Source organism: Apteryx rowi, unplaced genomic scaffold, assembly GCF_003343035.1.
Source record: "Apteryx rowi isolate R43461 unplaced genomic scaffold, aptRow1 scaffold_908, whole genome shotgun sequence".
NCBI lineage: Eukaryota > Metazoa > Chordata > Aves > Apterygiformes > Apterygidae > Apteryx > Apteryx rowi.
Window position 1 is genome coordinate 62,141 of NW_020451214.1, and position 16,071 is coordinate 78,211.

The window sequence follows — 16,071 nt, forward strand, 5'->3', positions numbered from 1 at the left end:
CGCCGCCCCGAGCCCCCCGGCACGGCGCCCCGGGCGCCGCAGCACCGGCCGCGGCAGCCCCCAGCGCCGCAGCGGCCCCGAGTCCTGCAGCACCGGCTGGGGCAGCCCCAAGCCCCGCTTCTCGCCTCCCCAGGCAGCACCCCCACATCTGGCCCTTCCTGCACCCCTTTCATCATCACACGCAGAACGCGGGAGCCAGGGGTTAATTTTCATTTATTATTTAAATAAAAATTGAAGCCAGCTTTGCATTTGGCACAGCAACAGAAGAGAGATGCCAAAACAAGAGCTACCCAGCACGGAGACAGGGCTGTCACACTAGCAGGTGAGGAGCAGATGGGGACAGACCCCGCGGCAGCAGCAGCCCCTCTCCCCCACCCAGGGTGGCGGGAGGACAGACGGCTCCAGGGGACTTGCCCAGTGCGCGGGCTCAGACAGGTGAAGGCACCAACCCCTCTCCACCCCCCCCCAGGAGCAGCGAGAATATAAACCGAGCGTCATCCGTGCGTCCAAGAGACGGGTCGAAGCAGAACTCGAGTTTCTGCCGAGCAGGAGGCAGGAGGTGCAGGTGATTCCCTGGACGAGAGGCACTCCCCGGGGTACCCGGCCCTGAGCTTGCAGGAGGACAGCAGGGAGCTAAAGGACACACAAGGCAGACACAGGGCAGCTTTGCAGGTGGGAGCTGGCTCTCTCCCCTCAGCAGGGACAAGGCTGGAGCCCCACCAGGGGCAGTGCCCAGGGGTAACAGCACCGTCGGCAGCAGGAGAGGGCCAAGCAGAGGGGAGCATGAACACGGCCAGCCCTCCAGCCCCCGCTGCAGGCAGAAATAAGGGACAATGTTCGCCCGCTCGCAGAGGGCTGGACATCAGGGGGGGCAGGGGGAGCAGGGAAGGTGCAGAGGTACCAGGAGCCCTTCCAGCACCAAGCCTGTGTTTAGGGTCCTTCAATTGCCAGTCCCAGATGGCTGCAATTTGGCACATGGGCTAAAGGCAGCCACCACCGCCAGAAGCATATGCACCACATCTGCCTCTCACAACAGCCCTTTCCCTATCCCTACACTTGGAGCAGACTCATCCCAGCAACATGAGGGACAGAGGGAGAGGGCAGGTAAAGGGGACTGGTTCTGGTGCTGCCTCCCAACTCAGTGCCCCCTGAGGCTGGCAGCTCCTGGGGACAGAACAAGCCCAGGCCCACAGGAGCAAGCCCCAGGGAAAGACAGGGGTGATTTCTTAGCAGAGAATCGGGCCCTGCTTCAAAGGAAAGGAGAGCAAAAGCTTCCAGGGAAAGAGCTAGCCCCCACACACCCTGGGACTGGGACACAAGCGGGACCCTTTGTGCCCCACAGCACACACGTGGCATCACCAGGGGGGAAACGGGAGATCCACGGGCAATAGTAGGGAAAGGTCAGCAGCTGCTTCAGTCCCTGTCACAGATCTGAAGGAGACTCCTGCTCCTCAGCAGCCGGTGCTGGAAGGGATGGCGATGGCAGGTGCAGGGCTCAGCCACTGCACCTCCCATCCTGCTCCTCCTCCCCTTCTCTGTCCACCAAGGGAAGGGGACCAGCACAAACCAAAACAGCCTCCATCCATGAGGGAAGGGGTTAGAGCAGCAGACAATTCAGGCACCAGCACTTCCAAGCTGGGATGAGGCAGCCTCCAACAGCTGATGCAGACACACGGGGATCCAATGAAAGTGCAACTTGGATTTCCTCTTCTTTAAAAATAGCCCATGTGCAAGTGAGAAACCAGGGGCTTGGCCCGCCCTAGGGTGCCCGGAAGGCGTTGGTGGCTGCACCCGCTGCAGCATTGGCCGCTGCAGTGCGCACTGCCTGGTTGGAGAAGACACCCGCAGCAAACTCCTCCTGCGCTTTCTGGAAGCTGGCACCCGTCCGGCGGTACAGAGAGTGGATCTGAGGGAGATGGGCAGGCTCAGGGGTCAGTGAACCCACCCTATTTCAGACCCCAACACCTGATGAATGGAGGAGCAGCATACCCCAACAGCCTGTCGCTTCGGGACAAGAGGACAGGCAGAGCTCAGCCCCACGCCCGCCAAACACCAGCTTTGTCCTCCCAGAGGAAGGGGCGATTCTGCCCCAAGCTCACTTCCTACTCACCTTTTTCAGCATGATGATACCCAGCACAGCCACTGCTGTGAAGAACAAGGACACCAGGATCATCATCACAGCCACAGCCGTGTTCTTCCTCAGCGCTATCAGACTCAATATCCAACCACTGCAAAACAAGAGGTGGTTGCCCACAAGAGCCATCTTTCCCACCTGCCTTCTCCGGCTCCAGGCTAGTCAGCTGGCCGGGGCTCTCCAGGGCCAGCACAACCCCTACCTGAATCCCCAGTTTGGTATGCCAATTGCCTCCAGCACATACACGACGTTCTGGGCAAAGAAGACGAAGAAGAAGACAAAGAAGTTGAACGAACTGTCGCTCCTGGTAGTAAGAGAAAGAGAAGGTTAGGCCACCCCTGCCAGAGAAAACAATGCTCAAGCCTTCTTCACACCAGGGCACAGGGGACATAAGGTATATGCAGGCCGTGGACTCACAGCTACCTCCCACCTCCCTTACCCACATGTTAAGTGACTTATAGCAAGGAGAAATCAGAGGAAGGGATGTCCAACAGCAAGGTCCACAGAAAAACCTCCTGTGACCACTTTAGGGTAGCCACATCCAAAGCAGCATCTGTTCCTCAAACACAAGTTCAGTGCAGGATTGCCATATCCCTGACACCTTTAGGAAACAACAGCTGGGATGCCCCCAGTGCCACACTCAAGGCAGGTGCTCGTTCTGTCGAGGAGTTCAGTTCCCCCAGTTACAAGCATCAGCCTTGCAGGCACCACACCCCGCTGCTTTGCTGGTCCCAGAGCTCAAGCAAATACACACCTGAAGGCTTTGTACATCGGCCTATACCAGCAGACAAAGGAGCAGGGCGTGTAGAGAAGAGCCCAGAGAATGGAGAGGCCAAACCCAGAACCTGAAGAAGGCTCCACACAGAACCAGGCCAGCGAGGTCAGGAAGTTCAGGAAGAGAGCAATGGTGCTGGCTGAGAGAGGATGTGGGTCAGGCAAGCTGAGCAACAGCAAGGCCCCACCCTTCCCGCACCCAGAGATCGTCCCTCCAGGCCGCGGCACCAAGCTGTAATCACCGGTCTCCCAGGCAGCGGGATTCGCTCAAGGACAGGGCACTTGTTCCCCTACCTCCCCACCAAACACAACAAGATCTGCCCTTGCATCCTGGCCAAAGACTCACCCATCCAGAGGTAATACATGGTAGAAACTGTCTTCTGGAAGTCAGCAGGGATCTCCACAGGGATGTCTTGGTAGAAACAAGGCTTCACAGGACAGAAGGATGGCAAGGGGGGCCAGTTGTTGAGCCTCGCTACAAAGGAGAGGAGATGGGACCCAGAGCACCGCGCTGTTGGCACCGAGGGGCCAGGAGAGCTCGGTCGCCGCTGTCCCTCCCCTGCCCCAGCTGCCTCCACACTTACTGGCCGTGCTGCCAAGAGCAGCATTCTGCAGCTCCCGCTCCCGCCGGTCCAGCTCCTCCGCCTTCCGGTTCAGCTCCTCCTGCCGCTTCAGCAGCTCTGCTGTGGCCGCCGCCGCCGAGGCCTGCAACTGAGAAAGGTTACCGGCGCCTCCCACTCCCCCATCCGTCCCGCGGGCCTGGCCACCGCTCCCATTACCTGGGTGCCATAGGAGCCGTAGTTCTTGGGCTCGGGGGGGCTCGGCCTCTTCGGGGGCGGCGCAGCCGCTGCCGGCGGGGGCGGCTGGTACGGCGGGGGCGGCTGCAACGGGAGAGCAGCTCTGAGGGGCTGCGCGGGCGCCCGGCGGTAGGGCCCGGGCCCGGGCCGGGCGGGAGGCGGGCGCAGGGCCGGAGGGCGAGGCTCGCTGTGCGGCCGGCCGCAGCCCCAGCAGCAGAGGGGAGCGGAGGGGAAGGCGGGGCGCGGCCCGGCGCGGCGCTTCCTTACCCCGGTGCCCTCGAAGGGGTTGTACACGTCCAGCGTCGCGTACTCGGGGCCGGGCCGGTGCTGCACCACGGCGGGGTCCTGCAAGAGAGACGGCGAGAGCTGGAGCGGGACGGGACGGGGCGGGGCCGGGCCGGGCCGGGCCGAGCGGGGCCGCGCCGCCGCCGCGCACCTGGAAGGGGTTGCCGGGCTCGGCCATGGCGGAGCCGCTCCGCCGCCGCCGCCGCGCCGCCGCCGATTGGCTGCTGCCGCCGCGACGTCTCCGGCAGCGCCCGCGGCGCGAGGGAAGCCCCGCCGCAGGGGGGCTGTGCGCACGCGCGGGGAGGGCGGGGGGGCACGTGATGCGGCCACGTGGCCTGGACCAACGTCACGTGCTCCGCGACACCCTCCCTCCCCGCCGTCGCCGCCGCTGCCGCCGGGCTGCGGACACCGCCTCCCCGCCCCGCTCCCCGAGCGCGCGGTGCACGCCGGGAAGGGAGGCCCCGCCCCCGGCGCGGTGCACGCCGGGAGCGCGTGCCCATGGCAACGCGGCCCGGTGCGGGCCAGGGTTCCCCCCCCTCCCCCCCAAGCACCGGGCGTACCGGGGCCAGGGCGGCCGGCCCGCGGCCCTCGCGTCACCGGGCCCTGCGGTCGCCGGGCCGGCACCACGCGGCGCCTGGGGCCGCTTTCCTCGGGGCGCCGGCGGAGCAGGAGCCACGCTCGGCTGTGAGGCCCAGGGCTGGTCCCACTCTCCCCATGAAGGCCGCCAGCTGCTGCTTGTGGACTTCGCTCTGGCAAGGAAACACAAGGGTCGGGTTAGAGCGGCTCAGCCCAACCGTTAGGGGAAAGAGCCTCCCRCCTCCTTCCCGGGCCACCTAGCCACAGGTCAGCAGCAGGTGAACAGCCCCGGAGCCACAACCAGTGCGAGGCCCACAAAGCTGCAGGCCCTTGGGGGTGGTTTCAGGCCCGAGCTACCACTCTCTGAACCAGCCCCAAATATCACATTTTAGCCATAACATGCTGTGGCTAGATTCCCTGCGAAGAGGAAGTTAAACCTTCTGCTCCAGGCTGGTAGCCCCTGCTCACACACTGTCAGCAGCAAGCCCCTTACTCCGGAAGGCGGTACTTCTCCCGGAGGTGGGTCCTCATGGCTGCCCGTTCGGCTTTTTTCTCAGCGTAGAACTCATCCTGTTCGTTTCTGAACCAGACGGAACGTCATCAAGGAGTGTTTCTCAGGGTTTGCTTTTGGCTAGAGGGTATCATGGGCTCTACCAAGGCATGGGGACCCAGGAAGTTAACAGGGTCCTGTTCCATGGCTCAGCTATCGTATGCACTTCCTCATTAAGCTCACTGCTAATGCGGACTACCATCTGCACTTATCCTCTAGTAGGCATCACACACAGAAATAAAGACAAGTAAACTGCCCAAAGATGGCTCCATACAGACAGGTCTGTTACAAGAGCGGTTCCCCCTATGTGTATATATTAGGGTCCTTATTCAGATGGTTCAGCTAGACTTTCAGATTTTACTGGGATAGATGCAGGGGCACTCACTTCTCTTCCTGACTTTTCTGGTCATGGTGCTGTTCCCCTGGACCTTTCATGTGACCTCCCAGGAATGGGCAGTCTGTATCCTCGAGGAAATCCGCAGAGATGCAGCAGAGCAGCTGTTTCACTGGGGCCCCAAAAAATGACTTTACAGTAGACTCCATGGACATAAAAATTGTGGAAGTTGTGTTAATAGAGGGACTGGAACAGAAAAGGCAGTAACAAAAACAGCTGTGGTAGTGAAATACTACCTCCCACTACCACCTAAAAGCCACCAAGCATCTGATATGCCCTGTGCAGTTGCAGAGATTTCTCTGTCTCTGGTCAGGGAGGAATTCATGGCATGACAAGCAGCTTGGGGAATTTTTTGTGTCTCTTTGCCCAGTTATTTATAGGGATCCCTGCTTTAACTGATTCCGCCAACTACTAGCTGCATGCGGACAGCACACTGACACCCCATGCCAAAAGGGAATTCCTCAGCATCCTGAGAACCACGACAGCGAGCACAACAGATTTGTCTATACCCGCTTATCTAGTTCCCAGTCCCACCTCCCAGTACTTAGCAACAACTGCACCTCTCTCAGATAAAAGCATTCTTTAGCCCTAAATAAAGAGACTTACAAAGTCACACGCACCCAAATTTACTAGCTTCCGCTTCAGATGACCCAGCTGGCACCTTGAGTGGCACTCTCTGCCGGGTATTTGAAAGCTGTGAATTCAAATTTTGGACACCAGGCTTTTATTTTGCTTTTTAAGGTCCAAGAGGCAGACTGCAGATAAGTTATTTGCTCAATCTAGTTCTCATCTGGACTCACCTGGGGGCTGACCACGCACAGCAGCACCTGCTCTTCCCTATGTTCTCGTTCCCGGGCACACACCACCTTCCTCCGAGCTGCGCGGCAGGCTGCTGTCTGACTGAGCAATACGGCAGATTAAAGCTCCCAGCCTAAGCTCTTTATGTTAGGATCATAAGCACATGAAAATGACTCAGTGTCACCCCATCCAGGTCTCACCCCCCACTAACTCCAGGTGAAGCTGGTCTTTTCCTTTATCCCTCTGAGCGATGACAATCTGCCACAAGCAGATGGTGCAACAGCAAAGCAAAAAGCTCCTACAGCACAGGCTCTGCCTGTGACTGCTGTGTTACTGACACCAGCCCCAAGGAGACTCTTCCAGACGGGCACTGGCAGAGCATCGACACAAAGTTTCCATTAAGTCTGCAACTTCCTCAGCAGTTCAAATGGGACAGAGTCCAAACCAAGGCCACAGCCTTGGTTCTACCACTGGTGAGAGCCAAAAGCTACAGACAGAGCCTGTTTGACAGCTGACTACAGAAGTTAGTTACAGTTGATGTAGGCACCTGGCCATCAGTTTTCCAACAGCCACCAACAGTAGCCAGTGCTCCAGTCCTACAGGCAGTGAGAAGTCCCCAGTGTTCTCCCTTTTCTATAAGCTGGACACATTTCATATTTAGTATCTTCCCACCTCTGACTATTAGGCATAGGGCATGATGAAGGGGCCGCATGTGTTTTGCTACCCCACATAGCAAAATCTGCTTGCCCTGAACTTAGCTCAGATCCAGCTGCAGCCCTCAGTGCCAAGAGCAGCTTCTACGAGGTGCATGCTCAGGCACCAGGCCAGCATCCAGGCTTGGAGAGAGTTGTACAGGTGGATAGAGCAAGTTTTGTTACCGAGGTTCACTGGGCCAGGAAGAAGCAGCTTCCTTCCTGCAGGAAGTGGGTGCACCTCCCTTCCCCCTGCAGGGAGCAGCGTACAGCCACTGCACGTCAAACAAAACCAACCAGAAGACTGTATTTGTCAGTAGGTACAGCACTGGAGCTGACTCCCCTTTTCCTAGGGAACTGACAAACAGCTGGGTGTACTGCTCCATGAAGCTGATGTCCTCAGCCCACAGCTGGCCTCGGGCAGAAGTCAGCCAAGGTCCTCAGCCAAACCCAGTGCACTGAGGAGGCTAAAACAGCCTTCTGCTGGTCCAACCACAGACCAAAAGGTTTATTCACTTCATATTTATTTTTCACAAAGACTGTACAAAATTCTTATAAAACTCTGGTGTGGGGATGGGCTATGACATTGATCCAAAAAATAATTCCCATGCAGTCCCACCAGTTTCATAACTTACAAGGAAACAGATAAGCTACAGAGAGCTGAGTCCTGGAGTATTTACACCGAGGAGGGCAGGAAAAAACAAGAGACAAAGCAACACATGAACAGAGGTATTTACAATATGGACATAGAGGCCTCCTCGCTTGGGATAATGGCAGCAGCAACAGCAGGAGGTTGGGCCTATGGTGCTCAGAGGCTGATATAGAATATGGGCTATTTACAGTATCTCACATATTAACAGCTTTACAAACGTGTCCAGGGAGTTCTTTTATGTATAAAAAAAAGCACCAAGTGTCTGAATAGAAATCACACAGGCCTCCACGGGGGCTAGAATCTGAGGGCAGGCTGGCACCTGTGGCGTCACCGACTGATGTCTCGGCTAGAGTCCCACATTTTTGTGCTTGGTTCCATTTCCAACATGTCAAAGAACGGGTGCTTGAGGGCCTCGGCCAGGGTGATGCGCTTGGACGGCTCGTACTCCAGCATGCTCTCAATGAGGTCGAAGAGGCGGTGATGATCCTCAGCCTCAGAAGTAAGGTACCTCTGGGGAGATGGAGAGGAGAGGTCAGGGCAAAGGACACTGTGCCCTGTCCTGGTCACAGTACACTCCCCGGGGTGAATGGTTAAGCTAGGAGAAGAGTGGTTTGTTTAGACCCTCACTGGTCCTAAACCTGAACTGCGGAGCACTTTAACAAGCGTTGAACCACCAAGTTTTCACACACACAACCTCCTTCCCAAGCACTTCCTGAAGTCTCCTCATGCCCTTCAGATTAAGCTCAGGCTGCTACCATCTTCCCAGTTTACATCTGGGGCAGCCAAGATTCCTAGAAGATACTGGTCTGAGCCTTTCAGTGGCCCAAGCTTGCCCATGTGAAAAATGATCAAGAACAGGGGCAGGAACTGAAAGATTCTACAAGGAGAAAAGGATAAACCAACTGGATGCTCCTGCCTACGCCACCTTACCCGTAGCGGCTTGCAGTTTTCCCTGACATAGCGGCCGGCAGAGGTGTTCTCATCCCAGTCCAGGCGGCCATGGTAGAAATATTTCTGTTTCCTGTCAGAAGAGGTGGCAACAGGTTACAGCAGAAAGGACCAGGCATAAAGCAGCTTGCAGCAACAGCAGCACACCAACCCTAGCACCACTCTGCAGGGGCGCACAGGACATTGCAATAGCACGGACAACTGACTCCAGAGGCTGCTTCAAAGCTTGATCCCTCAAAGAGAACCACTACATGTGAAGCAGGAAAGAGCCGGCAAGCCTGCAGCGCCCAGCCAGACTTGCTCACCTGGTCTTCCGGATCATCCGAGAAGGAATTGGCCCTAAGATCCTCTCCATCATGGCCAAGTGCTCCCGGTTGTCATGTGTCTGAGGGAAATAAATGTAAAGAGGAGGGGTATGGAACAGGTTTCAGTAGTTTTACCTCCAGCCCTGGGTATTCCCCCTTTTCAGAATCCCTTGCTGGCCAACACCTGGGCCATCACTACCAAACTGCAGTGATGAAGGGAACTCCATGGGTCCCAGGGGCTCCTGGCTGTACTGGGAGACAGCCAGGATTCCTCTTCCATCAGCTGTGAGGTGGCCACCCAGCATACGGTTCTCACCTGAAACAGGGTGAAACCCACATAATACTCAAAGATGATGCAGCCAATGCTCCACACATCACAGGGCTGGCTCCAGCCAAGCTCTAAAAGACAAAGGATTTTTAAAGAAAAGATCAGTTATTGCCCAAGATTCCAGATTCTTCTCCCTTCCCCTTATAAAAAACAAACAAGCAGCTGAAAAAAGAATTCCCATTCCAGCCAGGCTCGTGATACTCTGGTGGCAGTATACAGCCCAGCTGCTGMTGATGCCAAGACACTGAGTTATAAGTTGTTGGCACTCCCAGAAAATAACACTATAGAGCATGTTCAAGGTAAAGCACTTCTCATCTCCCAAGGTAAGCCCAGGACACCTACTGAATGACGTGGGGCAAATGCTTAAGCCAGCAAGCCGTGCCCGATGCCCTCAAGGCAAATGCCTGCCTCTACAGGCAGGCCAAGCCTGTGGTACCTACCCAGTATGACTTCTGGGGCCCGGTAATGCCTGGTAGAGACAATCGTGCTGTGATGCTCATGATCAAATGTGGCACTGCCAAAGTCCACCACTCTGATAGCTGTGCTCTTCACACTCCGCTCATCTCGCTTCTTTGAGAGGGAAGGTGATATCAGTTACTGAGGAGTTTCACAGTGTGGGCTTAGCCTGTTACACAGCTGGGGCTTTCACCACAAGGGGACCACAGGAGTGGTCTGCTTTGGAGGGCATCTTTAGGGCTGGCACCCACTCTCCAATACGCAGCACAGTCCCCAAAGACACTCGCACCATCACCCAGATAAGCCTGAGGTCTCTATGGCTCACTTATAGAATATGCAGGCAGTTCATGCACAATGTAGATCCTGAAGCAATGCATGAACGTAATCTGTCCAACCCTGTGTGTCTTGGGGCCAAGTTCTAACTCCACCCATATGCTGATAAGGTCAGGGATACCAAACAACCCAAGAGGAGACTTCAAAAAGCGAGGCAGTTCTGTTACCTTTTCCAGGTTATAGGTGAGTTCGTAGTCTGAGTTCACAAAGAGGATGTTCTCAGGTTTGAGGTCAGTGTGAGTGAGTTTATTGTCATGGAGAACTGAGGAAGCAAAAAGAGTCAGGGTCAATGAACACAAAGCCAGGCTGCATACACCCAATGAGTGAGCATCACTCATTGCTTGCTCATACTGGCACCAGTTTAGCCCGCATTTAGAGTTGGGTGTAAATGGTCAGGCTAGCTCAGACCAAGATGCTTAGAGAGAAGAGCAAACATTCATTACACTGATTGCCAGAATGTGCAGGGGGGTGGAAGCTGGAGTGCCCTGATCTACTACCAGCCCACATATATCAGAAACAGTACAATCAGGTAAAAAAAAAAAAAAAAAAAAAAAAAAAAAAAAAAAAAAAAAGAAGGATTCACTCCACACATGCTTCCCCACCAGACTGGCAGGAAGTCTCAGCCTCAGAATCTGCACAGCCGCGCCCCAGCAAAAACTTGCTGCTTTGGGCCATCAGCTGCAGAACTCGCATGGAAGTTGGGAGCCACACAGACATCCAGGTCAGTCAAGGAACAGCGGAGAGAAGAGCAGTGGACACTTACACTTCACAGCCTGGCACACCTGGTAGGCCATGTGTCGTACTTGGTGGATGGGATAAGGCAGATAGTTGTTGTCCTTCAGGAAATCAAAGGTGCTAAGCCCCAGCAGTTCAAAAGAGATGCACATGTGGCCATGGTAGTCAAACCAGTCAAACATCCTGACACAAAGGCTGAGAGAAAAATTCTGATTAGAGACAGCTCTGCATGCACCACTCACAGCACTGTTATCCCTGCACCAGGCTTGGTATTGCTCAGTTCACGACCCCCAGCAAGCCAACATGCCTCCAAAAAACAGCCACAGATGAATTCAGTCATGCAATATGAAGTACCTCTCATCTCATTCTTGTGACTGTGCTAAAACAGTGCTTTCTTCTCCATTTTGTCACACACAGCATACTCACTTCTTGTTCTCAGGATCCTTCTCATTGATTTTCTCCAACACGTTGATTTCCAGTCGGGCAGCCTCTTTGTACTTCTCCACATTTTTAATGATTTTCAGGGCAACACGTGCACCACCCCTGGGGAGAAGCAGGAAGAAAGCGCAAGACCACTTTTGAGTCGGGTCAGAGAACCTGTGCCCCACAGAACRGAATTTTCTGAACCAGCCTCATCCTGTGAAGATTTGTGCAGCACAGCCTTCCATCATTATTGTTCAAGCCAGGAGAGGGCCTTTATTAAGGGGGTGAACAATGTCCACCAAAACAGTGCCTTTTACCTCACTACAGACAGCCCTGAGATTCCCCCCAGCCCCTCTCCAATACGTTCTCCATGGGTGACCCAATAGGATGGGTGCCCAGACCAGCAGGGGAAGACTGGAAACAAAGAGACTCATTTCCACTCCCATGTTCCCACCTTAAACAAGAAAATCTACTTCACCCAGTACGTTCCTTTTTCTTCTCCACCATGTCCCTCCCTGCCCCAGCGCCAGACCCACAAGCAGGCATACCTCCGGTGATCTATGCATTGCACCACTCTGCCAAACGTGCCTTCCCCTAATGTGCTAATAATCTCATCTGGGAGGGAGAGAAAAAGAGAAAGGAACATGAGAGAGTGAGCACAACCTGGATGCAGTGCATACACAAGGCAGAGGAGAATGCATTGCAACACCTAACCTGCACACAGCTTGAGAGACCGGAGCAGCGGAAGGCTGACACCGGCTGCACAAGGCAACTGCCCTAGTTCCCTGGCACTTCAGTAACAATACAAAATATAAACGTAGCTTTAACAAAAGGGGAAGGAAAAGGAGAGGGTTTCTCTTTAATAAACAATGAAAATAAAATGAAACAGAAAGATAAGACAGATCTGCGACTGCGATGGGAGCTTAACTAGAGAGCTAAATTATGTTACGATTTGGCTGTACATCTTTCTTGTAGCCAGTCGCCGACGCGATAGATCAGATGCCCCTCGTCGTCGTCCTCCACACTCTTGGCCCTTCTGCTGCTCTGTCGACTCCGCTGCTGGCCCAGGCAGACAGGGAATTCATCATTCACCAATCAGATTTTCAAACCAGCGCAGCAGCCAGCGTCACGCATTGGTTGGTTTGGAAATTCACATGGTTGTTTGAGGAGGGGTTGCAGGAGGAGATTCCCAGCCAATTCATACGGCACAGAGGAATATATAACGATAGGGATATTGCAAGGGAACATGTCAAGATACAACACACTAGCTCAGAAAAGAAAAAAACAGTTTGCTTTTCGTTGTAGCAAAAAAAAAAAAAAAGAAAAAAAGAAAAAACCTACAAACAGCCCCACCCGAACCAGTGTGAGAGCAGAGATGGCCAGAACAAGGGCTAGCAGAGGGGCAGTGGAAGGAGCCAGCTGCTCTTGCTCCTACAGGGGCTTGGAGAGGAACAGCAGCAGCGCTGGCATTCAGGTCCTGGATCAATGCCAAAGAGCACGCTGAAGCACGACTCTGCCGCCGGGCAGTCAGTGACCACGGGGAGAGGCTCACTTCAGCCCCACATCAGCCACTGAGGAAAGGCAGCAGGAGGCAGGTGCTGGGAAGTCCTTCACAAGCAAAGGGCCAGACTGCCCCACACAGACACTCCCCATCCCATTCCAACAACCTCCCGCTGTAGCTTCCCCCAGCCCCAACACTCAGAGAAAGATGAACTCAGAGATTTCAGAAGCAATTCTTGGCACAACGATCCATCCAGAACCAGAGAGACCTCACAAGTAACTGCCTGGGGGCAGACATGACACTTCCTCCTAGACCCTCCCCTAAAGAAGCTGGTCCTGGAAAGGCTAACCTCCAGGAGAGAAGCAGAGGCCCAACAGGGAACAGTGACAGCCTGGGATGAGTCAGGTAAGAGATTTATGCCAGAGAAGAGAAAACTCCTGCCTTCAGTTCTTCAGCTAAGTATCCCCACACTTGGGAGCAACCAGCCAGCAGACTCGGGACCCTAATCCAGCCCCTAATCCCGTCCCTGGACATACAGTCAGAACAGACCAGACAACACTGAGAGCTCCACACACAGAGCAGAGAACGTGTCTGGGGTCTAACAGAAGCGGAAGGCGAACAGCAGAACAGACAAGAAGAGAAAGCCAGGGACACTGCTGGGAAGAGCCTGTGATGGTTGCTGCCTCCATCTGAACTGACCAGTCCACAAGCTACTGCCCTTTGCCAAAGCCCCTTGCACAACATCCCAAGTCAGCTGGGCCCACCCAAAAGGATCCTACTCTGACACAGAAACTAACCCACAGAGAGACGGAGCTTCCTGCCGCAGAAGACAGACTCGAAACGGGGATGCACAGCCACCAGGGCTGCAGGCACCAGACTACCTGTCGCAGGCAGACTGAGCTCTCTGGGATCAGGATCATCTGAACATGTGCTGTACAAACCTCACACAAAGACTGTTTGGCTGGGGTTCCTAGGCAGCTCTTTAATGAGTACCACAGAACAAAAGCAGCACTCTGAGGGGATAAAGGAGTTGAGGACTGCAGCACTCCCCCCCGCACCCCCCTGAAGGGACAGGTCAGCCTCGCAAGGCACGCACGTCCTCCCTTCACTGCTTTCAGAGAATGGCTACCACTAAGACAGGGTTTGAGCTGCCTGTGCCCATCTGGCACAGGACAGCCACTGCTGAGGCGCGTCAGGATGGCGGACAGGAACTGCTGCCTGCATCATAGGTTTTCTACGCATTTCTCAAGCTGAGTCTGAGAGAGTGTTAGAAAGTGAGTTTTCTACTTACCCAGCTCGCCACCTGGGAGAGAAAGGTTACAGGGGAGGCACACCACAGCGGGATACTCACCGATGAGGAGCGACTAAAGGACCGGCTGCGGCGCCGTCTCCGCCTGTGCTTACGCCGGCTGCTTTTGCAGCTCCGGTAGCTGCCCTCACGGTCCCGGGAGCGTCGGTACTCATAAGAATGACGATACTCAGGATCGTAGTAGGCTTCCCCTCGCTCACGGCTGTAATCGTTCCGACGGTAGCTATCACAGTAACGCCGGTCATAGGCCCTCCTGTCTGCTGAGTGGTCGTCGTAACTAGAGAAGGGGAGCAACCAAGGGGATTTGATTATGAATACAGCCGGAAAGCTGCAGCTCAGAGCACACAAACCCGCCAGACATAGATCAGGCCCTGCTAAATGGGGTAAAGGCAAAGAGCAGGGTGGCTTTGGCAAATCTTTAGGAGCACAAACTGAAAAGGAGTGTTCACACACTCTTCCAGGTGACAATTGCATCTGTGCTTTCACCAGGTCACCTGCGGGAACACTGACTGGCCCAGAGCCTCCTGAACAGGGCACAGGCCACCCAGCTACCAGAGGCCGATCTGCCCCCAGCTGCTTCCGGCCTAGTCAGAGAAACACAGCACAGCCCACGCTCCCTGCTCATCTCTCCAGACTCACCTCCTGGACCGAACGTGGTAACTGTCTTCCCGACGGTGCCGACGATCACGCTCACTGCTGCTCGATCGGGACCGCGTCCGCCGTCTCTTGTGTTTGCGACTTCTGTAACGCTCATGATAGCTGCCCCGGCTGCTGCGTTCCGACGAGCGGTACCTTCTAGAGTGAGGCATCTGCAGGAACAACAGAAGGTTATGACCACAAGGCAATTGCAAGTGAGAGAAAGCAGCATGCACAGCCAGCAGCCAGAAAAATGTTAGGGCAAAGAGGGGGAGGGGATCAGCAGCATGGCTGTGTTTGGCAGGGAGGGGACAAACTTTTAAGAGGTCTCAGAACCTCATACTAGAGGGGGTGCAACCATCCACACAGGCTGCATTCGCTGCAGTTTAGTTTTCCACGCGACATTCCCTCTCCTCAGCTCCCACCCCAAAGTCTTTGCTGGCCACAGCTCCAGAAGCAGCACCTGCACTTCCGATGCTTCCATCTCCTTTCTTTCAACCAACGTGCTCCCCAAACAGATACACACCAGGAAAGAGAAAAGGAAACCAAGGAAAACTGAGGGAAGGTGAAATGAAGCTCAGGATATTGCTGGTGCTCAGCCTAAAGTCCTTGCACCGGTATTGGAGACACCGAAGCAGGCGACTCCTGAAGAGAGGTCTCTGGTTTAGGGCTGGGCAAAGCAACACCTAAGCTCCTCACTGCAAGCAGAGAGGGTCCTACAGGATCCAAGCAGCAAAAAAGCCCTTTACATGCCCAGGGGTCTGCTAATTAAGCCTTGAAGACCCTATCTCAGGGGGAGGGAATACTCAATTTTGTCTCCCAGACGGGATATTAAAGTCAAGAACAGAGGAGGAAATTCCTCAGTAAGATCACGCATCAAAGTGCGATCACCTGGCGCTCCAGTTCCTAGGACCCTGCTCACTGGAGCTACCTGTAAGACATTACCCGCACATACTCTGGGTCTGAAGCATTAAGCAATTAAAGTTGCCTGGCCTCCATAGGTAAGAAGTCAGAGCTCCTTTTGTCTGCATACCTCCCGCTGGGCCTTCCTTCCCCACAAGGTACACTCACGCACCTGCCCGATTCCCTGCACGCAGAGCTACCACAGCACAAAATTGCTGCCGGTGACGGGGTGACATGGCAGCAGGTACTCCTTGTACGCGAGCAAGTCTCAGCCTCGAGAGCAGAGCCAGGCCTGCTTGGAGCCAGGGCCAGGCGGCTGGCGAACGCGACCAGCGCCGCAGCCCGGGCAGCTCCAAAGGCGGCTGTGCCCACCGCGAGCGCGGCAGGGCCGAGCCGCTCTGGCCTTTAATTAACACCGGCGCTGGAAGGCGGCGCTGGCAGCGCTCCAGCCGCCGGGCAGCCGCTGTACGAGAAGGCGGAGGCCGCACCGGGGCGCCTCGGGGGCCGGCGGCAGCGGAGGGGGTCGGGCAGCAAGCGGGGCC

At 55.4% G+C, this 16,071-nt stretch overlaps 2 protein-coding genes and 1 long non-coding RNA gene across 6 annotated transcripts; all 3 read right to left on the bottom strand.

Moving 5' to 3' along the window:
* Window positions 1–195: 195 nt before the first annotated feature.
* Window positions 196–4,249, bottom strand: SCAMP3 (secretory carrier membrane protein 3). Of its 3 annotated transcripts, none has more exons than XM_026091505.1 (9): window positions 4,142–4,249; window positions 3,973–4,050; window positions 3,688–3,789; window positions 3,493–3,613; window positions 3,255–3,383; window positions 2,889–3,048; window positions 2,337–2,438; window positions 2,111–2,228; window positions 196–1,906 (listed from the first exon to the last, which is right to left on the bottom strand). In XM_026091505.1, the coding sequence occupies exons 1-9, from the start codon at window positions 4,166–4,168 to the stop codon at window positions 1,760–1,762; spliced, it is 984 nt and encodes a 327-aa protein (XP_025947290.1). In that variant the 5' UTR covers window positions 4,169–4,249; the 3' UTR covers window positions 196–1,759. The 3 variants fall into 3 exon arrangements, with proteins under 3 accessions (XP_025947290.1, XP_025947289.1, XP_025947291.1); XM_026091504.1 differs by having other exon boundaries at window positions 3,493–3,619; XM_026091506.1 differs by lacking the exons at window positions 3,973–4,050; window positions 4,142–4,249 and having other exon boundaries at window positions 3,255–3,406; window positions 3,493–3,591; window positions 3,688–3,760.
* Window positions 4,250–4,665: 416 nt separating this feature from the next.
* Window positions 4,666–6,183, bottom strand: LOC112978225. The gene is made up of 3 exons (XR_003257777.1): window positions 6,117–6,183; window positions 5,502–5,696; window positions 4,666–4,739 (listed from the first exon to the last, which is right to left on the bottom strand). It is a non-coding gene; the product is annotated as an uncharacterized LOC112978225 (long non-coding RNA).
* A 1,712-nt stretch (window positions 6,184–7,895) lies between these two features.
* CLK2 (CDC like kinase 2) lies at window positions 7,896–14,987 on the bottom strand. Of its 2 annotated transcripts, none has more exons than XM_026091497.1 (13): window positions 14,963–14,987; window positions 14,630–14,799; window positions 14,033–14,267; window positions 12,143–12,236; window positions 11,729–11,795; window positions 11,184–11,300; window positions 10,786–10,952; window positions 10,190–10,284; window positions 9,674–9,803; window positions 9,222–9,304; window positions 8,906–8,985; window positions 8,583–8,673; window positions 7,896–8,162 (listed from the first exon to the last, which is right to left on the bottom strand). In XM_026091497.1, exons 2-13 carry the CDS (start codon window positions 14,797–14,799, stop codon window positions 7,980–7,982), a joined length of 1,512 nt encoding a protein of 503 aa, XP_025947282.1. In that variant the 5' UTR covers window positions 14,963–14,987; the 3' UTR covers window positions 7,896–7,979. The 2 variants fall into 2 exon arrangements, with proteins under 2 accessions (XP_025947282.1, XP_025947281.1); XM_026091496.1 differs by having other exon boundaries at window positions 12,143–12,239.
* Between the last annotated feature and the right edge of the window lie 1,084 nt (window positions 14,988–16,071).

Excerpts from the sequence above, each read along its gene's own strand:
- CLK2 (XM_026091496.1), bottom strand. The coding sequence starts at position 14,799 with ATGCCTCACTCTAGAAGGTACCGCTCGTCGGAACGCAGCAGCCGGGGC. Across the intron at positions 14,268-14,629 it reads TACCACGTTCGGTCCAGGAG|TTACGACGACCACTCAGCAG; the intron begins GTGAGTCTGGAG and ends CCCCTTCTCTAG. Across the intron at positions 8,674-8,905 it reads CGGATGATCCGGAAGACCAG|GAAACAGAAATATTTCTACC; the intron begins GTGAGCAAGTCT and ends CTCTTCTGACAG.
- SCAMP3 (XM_026091504.1), bottom strand. The coding sequence starts at position 4,168 with ATGGCCGAGCCCGGCAACCCCTTCCAG. Across the intron at positions 3,790-3,972 it reads ACCCCTTCGAGGGCACCGGG|CCGCCCCCGCCGTACCAGCC; the intron begins GTAAGGAAGCGC and ends CTCCCGTTGCAG. Across the intron at positions 3,384-3,492 it reads TGCTCTTGGCAGCACGGCCA|CGAGGCTCAACAACTGGCCC; the intron begins GTAAGTGTGGAG and ends TCTCCTTTGTAG.